This window comes from Colobus angolensis, unplaced genomic scaffold (genome assembly GCF_000951035.1).
Source record: "Colobus angolensis palliatus isolate OR3802 unplaced genomic scaffold, Cang.pa_1.0 Scaffold94, whole genome shotgun sequence".
NCBI classification, from domain to species: Eukaryota; Metazoa; Chordata; class Mammalia; order Primates; family Cercopithecidae; genus Colobus; species Colobus angolensis.
This window is the reverse complement of record NW_012123376.1, coordinates 2,577,511-2,585,094: the sequence shown is the minus strand read 5'-3', so window position 1 is coordinate 2,585,094 and position 7,584 is coordinate 2,577,511. Positions and strand designations below refer to the sequence as shown.

At 35.5% G+C, this 7,584-nt stretch overlaps 1 protein-coding gene across 1 annotated transcript in view; it reads left to right on the top strand.

Annotated features, from left to right (window-relative positions):
• The window catches only part of PIBF1 (progesterone immunomodulatory binding factor 1), a 266,063-nt gene that overhangs the window by 133,130 nt on the left and 125,349 nt on the right, over positions 1–7,584 (top strand). The window contains exon 12 of the mRNA XM_011932158.1: positions 6,513–6,663. Coding sequence (XP_011787548.1) covers positions 6,513–6,663 — 151 coding nt within the window. The remainder of the gene's footprint in view (positions 1–6,512; positions 6,664–7,584) is intronic.

The following is a 7,584-nucleotide window of genomic DNA, read 5'->3' as shown; positions in this document are numbered from 1 at the left end:
ATTATTTGAAAAAGATACTTGCACACACATTTATAGCAGCACAATTTACAATTGCAAAATCATGGAACCAACCCAAATGCCCATCAATCGAGTGGATAAAGAAACTGTGATATATATATATATGGAATACTACTCAGCCATAAAAATGAATGAAGTAACAGCATTTGCAATGACCTAGATGAGACTGGAGACTATTATTCTAAGGGAAGTAACTCAGGAACGGAAAACCAAATGTCGCGTGTTCTCACTGATATGTGGGAGCTAAGCTATAAGGATACAAAGGCGTAAGAATGATACAATAGACTTTGGGTACCTGGGGGGAAGAGTGGAATGGGGGCAAGGGGTAAAAGACTACATATATGGTGCAGTGCATACTGCTCGGGTGATGGGTGCACCAGGATCTCACAAATTACCGCTAAAGAGCTTACTTGTGTAACCAAATACCACCTGCACCCCTAATAACTTATGGAAAAACAAATAAATAAGGGCCATGTGGCTTTAAAAAAAATATTGACTGTTGGTATCAGAGCCTGTAGTCTCTGCATCAGTAGGCAATATACCAAGTGAGTGGTATTACTCTTTCCTCAGCTTTTAAATATTAAGTAAACCCCCAAAATAAAATGGAAAGGAATAAAAAGCTGATCCAGTAATTTTACTTGAAGGAATTGTATCTAAGGAAATAGAGATACGTATAAAGGTTTATATAAATGATGCATGTCGCAGCATTATTTATTATGTAAAAATTGGAAGTAACTTAAGTGTCCAACAGTAGATGAAGTTTTCAATTAGCATATTATAAATAGTGTATTTTGCTGTGTCCATGCACTGCATGTTCTTGGGTATTTTAGATTTGGGGAAAAGGCTAATTAAAAACATGGAATGAAGGATGCAGTTGTGAAATTAGTATGGTCTTGACTATGGTTTACATGTTCAGTAAAAATCAATATACATAGAAAAACATTCGAAGGAAATAAATCCTTTTTTTTTTTTTTTTTTTTTTTTTGGAGACAGTCTCACTCTGTCTCCCAGGCTGGAATGCAGTGTGTCACAGTCTCGACTCACTGCGACCTCTGCCTCCCCAGTTTAAGCCATCCTCCCACCTCAGCCTCCTGAGTAGCTAAGATTGCAGGCATGCACCACCACACCCAGCTAATGTTTTTATATTTTTAGTAGAAATGGGATTTCACCATGTTGGCCAGGCTCGCCTTGAGCTCCTGACCTCAAGTGATCCCCCTGCCTCAGCCTCCCAAAGTGCTAGGATTACAGGCATGAGCCACTGTGCCCAGCCAAACATATCCAGACACTAAAGTTTATTTATAAATGGTGTAATTATGGATGATTTTTATTTCTTCATTCTCCCCCCTAGACTAAGGCCTTTTTAAAAATATGTTACTAGGTCTCAGCCAGAGCCTGGCACATAGTTAATTGAATTGATAGTATGCAGTACTTTGTAACTGAGCATCTGTTAGGCAATAAGCATGTGCTGGGCCCAATTACACACACAAATTTTAAGAATTGATTCCTATCTTCAAGAAACTAAGAATTTTGAACAGGGCTTTGAATAGAGCTTTCTGTAATGATGGAAATGTTCTATATCTGCACTATCCAGTTCAGTAGCCACTTGCCACCTGTGGTCATTTAGCACTTGAAATATGGCTGGTGCACTGAGGAATCAAGCTTCTTTAGTTAATCTTAAATCTAAAATTAGCTACATGTATTTAGTGGCTCTGGTATTGGACTGCAAGCTCTAGACAATTAACCAGAGCATCCGCATCCTTACTGTTGGGCAGTGGTAGAATTTGAAAACTTTTCTCCTTAGTTTTATCATAAAAGAAAAACGGAAGGTCTTTTCTGCCCAGATAGAATCTCTTCTAGTGGTATTGGGTAGGGATTGGCCTGTGGGCTTTAGGCTCAACAGACCTAAGATTTGAACCCAGTTATTCACCACATTCTGGATAAATTACTCATTTTCTTTGGGAATAATAATAGCAGCTGCTTCATAATGTTGTTGTATCTGTTTGACTCGTATAAAACAACTATTTATGCTCAGTACCAATTCATAGAAATCCTCAAAATGTTGTTTTGATGCTATAGAATTTTGTTTTAGTTAAGTTGGGAAATGCTAGGAAAATGAAAGTATCTTTTCCCAAAAGATAATTATTTGTTGGGTAAAAGATAATTTTTTTTTCACTTTTCAGATCCCACAATAGTGTGCCCACTAATAAACTCAAGCATTTTAATCTTCCAGTTTTCCTTTCTGTATATGAAGATTTATTTTACAGTTACAAAAATATGAAATTATAGGTCATTAAACAGAAACTACAATGCAAAGAAACAAAGTTATTCAATTACAAGCCTTTCTCAATTGAAAATCAGGTATTAGTTTCCCCCAAATTATAATGCAATTCAATTACAGGATAGATATCATAAAATACAACTGGTTTGTCTTTAATTTGAAAATACATATGTTGCATCCGTTTGTCATTTATCCAAAGTACCAAGAATTTTTTTTTTTTTTGAGGAGGAGGAGGAGGAGGAGTCCTGCTCTGTCACCCTGGGTGGAGTGCAGTGGCGCCATCTCAGCTTACTACAACCTCCATCTCCCAGGTTCAAGTGATTCTTGTGCCTCAGCCTTTCAAATAACTGAGACTACAGGTGCATGCTACCACAACCAGCTGATTTTTGTGTTTTTAGTAGAGACAGAGTTTTGCCATGTTGGCCATGCTGATCTCAAACTCCTGACCTCAGGTGATCCACTTGCCTCATCCTGCCAACGTGCTGGGATTACAAGCGTGAGTCACCATGCCTGGCAAAATACTTCTTTTTTAATGGCATTCATTTGACATTTTAAGACCACATAATATAGAAAATACACTTATAATACTAGGTGACAATATCCCTTTACACAGCTATATGCACTAGATTTTTTTTAATGTATACGGTGAGAATAAGAGATTTTGAAGAAATACACCATAAAGTTAAGGAAGGGGTTGTTAACTAACAAATCAGCCTTACTCATTTTAATGTTTTATTTCTGCTTTTTTGTTCTAGAGAAGTTATATTGTTTAATATCGCACAACTAGTAAGTGACTGAACTGGGATTAGGCCTTAATACCTGACCAACCTCACTTTAAAACCCATACTTTTTTTTGTGTGTGTGTGACAGAGTCTTGCTCTGTCACCCAGGCTGGAGTGCAATGGAGTGATCTCAGCTCACCGCAACCTCTGTCTCCCAGGTTAAAGTGATTCTCCTGCCTCAGTCTCCTGAGTAGCTGGGATTACATGCGCGCACCACAATGCCTGGCTAATTTTTGTATTTTTTGTGGAGACAGGGTGTCACCATGTTGGCCAGTCTTGTCTTGAACTCCTGACCTCATGATCTGCCTATCTTGGCCTCCCAAAGTGCTGGGATTACAGGCGTGAGCCACCACACCCAGCCCAAATCCCATACTTTTAACCACCACAATATTTAATAATATTTATTACAGTAATTTCTCCAAGATTACACTTCTGGAAAGTACTCTGATTAGTGAAACTAATTAAAGGGCCTCAGAAAATAAAGCCTTAGTGAAAAACATAAAAAATATATTAAATATATATGTATGTTTAAAAAGACATAAGCAAAACGTGTAGATGGTGTCTACTTCTGAATCAAATCAACGTTCAGTATTTACAACTTTTTTCATATACTTTCTTCAGAAAAATGCTGTAGAGTCATAATCTGTTGCAGGTGATTCTCCCACACATCCTTTTTTATTCCGTTTAGCTGGTTACAAACAAAATTGATTTTATAACCTCCAAAAAATTTCAGCTTGCAGTTTGCAAAGGATTCTCATAGACCTGTCCACTTGGTCTTTGAATGCAGGTGACTGGTAATTATTATGCTTTGTTTAAAGGTCTTATATGGAAAAACACCTTTCTAAAACATGTTATGGTTCTGCCTTGAGAAGACAGGGATTATTCATTTATCATTGTGTCAGCAGTGCTTAACATAGTGCCTCTCTCATAATGAATCCTCAGTAAATACTTGATGAATGAATGGTTTGATTAAGAATAATGTAGTATCATCATTTGAATATTTTGTTGGGGGGGTTCTTGAAAGTATTTTTAAGACAATTCTCATTTATAATTAATTTATAGAGAAATAATTTCATGACGGTAAAGATAATGGATTTTTTGGGCTTTTACCCAATATTCTCATTGTTAACTTGGGGATGATTTATTTTTGCTTAATTATTAATTGGCAAGGGCTCCCAAAATGTTGGTTTTATATATTTGTCTCTGTTTAAGGCAAAATTATGATTTTGTATTATCATTATTTAATCTTTGTATTATCATTCAATTAATACATGTATTATTCAAAGGAAGGAAAATTTTACTGTGAGAACTTTATATTTAATGGATTCCTAAAATTAATGGGCTTATTTTATGTATCCATGTTTAAACTGAAATGTTCATGTATTGATTTTTACTAAAACAAATCTTTAATATTATAGTGTACCATGGGTCCAGTAGTCAAGTTCTCTTTGGCTTTTCAGAAGCAGTAGTAGGTTTACTTATAACAGCCACTCAGACAAATCCACAAAAACAGAAAATTCTGTAATATGGGGTACTAGTGGTATTGGGAGATACCCCACATCAGTAGTTTCTCAGGACCTCTCTTTTCATGTTATGAAGATATTTTTTAAATTATATCTCTCATAATGCTTTTAAAATCTCTTCTTAAAATAATACCTTATAAAATATCCCATCTTCAACATTTTGATTCCTTATCCCTAATCACTTCTCCTGTTTTTCTTCATGTGGTGTTTTTGCTGGGGGAAGTGGGATACAAATGAAAAAGTGTCAGCTGTGCTGTGGGAATAGTCATTTAACACTGCCTTTACTGGTTCTCTTTTTTGACAGTGGAATTAGTATCATCAGCTTCTTAATGAATTACATCCCAATGTAATGAACTCCACTTAAGCTCCAGATAACTTCACTGAGCAGTGATTTTTTTTATAGTGAATTAACAAGTTTCTAGAAAACACATTCCCAACAAGCAAAAATAAAGAAGAAATAATCTAAAACACATTTTGTTTTTTCTGACCCAACCAGAGCCACTGGAAATCACCATAAAAATGTTGTTCCCATTTTATTCCTTCTCCACTCTCCAAAGGAATGAATATGAAGAGTGAGGGATAATGTTTTGTTTACTTTAGGGGAAAGTTTTGCTGAAAATTGAAGGAAATGACCTGAAGTGAATTAAGGAAAATTATAATTTCTGCTCATTGAGAACTGTAAATAGGTTTTCCTTCTGCCTTTTGCCACATCACAGAAAACACATAATCATACACATTTTGTAACGTGAACTTTATGGCATTAGAGAAAATAGTTATCTTTAAAAGTGTTTAATTGTAGAGAATTCAAGATAATTAAATTAGTGGAACTCAATTTGCACAAACTATTTCATGCAGAATTGTCATATATTTCTTACAGTAGCAATATTACTTTTCAACACTATGTTCTAGGTACTCTGCTAAGCACTGTAAATTTATCATCTCATTTAATTTCTTTCAACAGTGTTTTAAGGTCAGCCTATAAAGAATAAGTAATTGCCTGAGATCACAGCTAGTAAGTGTCAAAGCCATATTGAAATCCAAATTTTTCTGGCTCCAAACCATATTCTTCAGTGTAGTAGTCGGTTGCCTCTCAGGAAACAGTATATTACTTATACTGTATTAGGAAGCAGGTGTAATACCACTCCATAATTTAGTCTGTAATAGTAAGTAAACGTTCTAGGTAATTGGAATTTAAGCATTAAAACATTTCCTTATCACTAGAGGCATCTTTTTAGTTAATTTGTTGTTGTCATCATGGTGTTTCCTTCAATGAATCACCATTGGAGTGTAGGATTTTTTGCTTGTATACAAAATGACTCCAATTTCCTTGCTTTTGCATCTCATTTTTAATGTGTTTTAATTGTTCACAAAGGCATTTTCTGATACTGCCTCAAGCAGCACTTCACATTTGCCTTTTTATTTCCTGCTTTGAATTTATGACTGTTCAGAAAACCAAAAATATTATTAAGATCATAGTTAGGGTAGATTCAGTAAGCTCTGATGGAAAATTGAAGGATTTATTGTCAGCATATCGTTTTTACAAACAACTTTGTAAGCCTCTGTCAGATAGTTTTGATTGCCAGGTAAATGACCTCTATGTAAATATGACATGGTATTTTTTTAAATTCTAACAAGCAAATGCTAATATTACTCCTATAATTATTCCTAATTTTAAATTCATTTTTTATCCAGCTTATAAAATAAGGATAAGGTACTTCATAATTTTCCGTTAAAAACAACTGAATTATTTACCTTAGAAATAAATATATTTAATTTCCTCATTAGTCATCTTAATTGAGCTACTTTCTCTTAACGTTTAAATAAAAAAATGCCCTGTGTATGTCTTCACATCATGTGTTTCTCTTAACTGTGCACCTATTTAATTCTGCCTTTGTAACCTAAAATTCTTAGGTTTTAACCAAAGAATTTTATAGTCTCCAAGCATCTTCTGAAAAACGCATTACTGAACTTCAAGCGCAGAACTCGGAGCATCAAGCAAGGCTAGACATTTATGAGAAACTGGAAAAAGAGCTTGATGAAATAATAATGCAAACTGCAGAAAGTAAGTCTCCCCACACACACACGGGCAACATTTTTTTTCTGGCAACAAAAGAAGCCTGACATTATTTCTATAACTACCAGGCACTGTGTAATCTTAGCACTTCAGACAGCCAAGGTGGGCAAGTCATTTGAGGTCAGGAGTTCGAGTTCGAGGAGACCAGCCTGGCCAACATGACGAAACCCCATCTCAAGGGGTTTCTAATCTACTGGGAGAGATGAACATAATAACAAATAATTAGAGTAGCAAGATAAATGCTATAAGCAAGAAATATGCAGTTCTCAGTGGAAATACAAAAGAGATCATTAATGAATCCCACCTTTAAAGGAGGCGAGGAATATCTAAGAGGGGAGATGACACTGGAATTAGTCTTTTTTTTTTTTTTTTGAGATGGAGTTTCGCTCTTGTTGCCCAGGCTGGAGGCTGGAGTGCAATGGTGCAATCTCAGCTCACCTCAACCTCTGCCTCCCGGTTTCAAGTGATTCTCAGCCTCCGAGTCGCTGGGATTACAGTCATGCACCACCACACCCACCTAATTTTGTATTTTTAGTAGAGACAGGGTTTCTCCATGTTGGTTAGGCTAGTCTCAAACTCCCGACCTCAGGTGATCTGCCCGCCTCAGCCTCCCAAATGCTGGGATTATAGACGGCCACCATGCCTGGCCTTGGAATGAGTCTTGAACTACAAATAGAAATTCATTTGATGGTATTGTGTTATCATCTTTGATCTTTAATTTCTATTTTCCATTTTTCTTGTTTTCCCCTCTTGTTACGTTATCTTCCTGTCTTTTCCCTAACATTAATAAATATTTTAAATTAACATTTCACCGTTGGCTGTGATGTTTGCTACAGTACATTATTTGTGTTCAAAAGTCAGATAACTGTGACATTCTTATAAAAATGGGTTTATTTATTTATTTTTTTT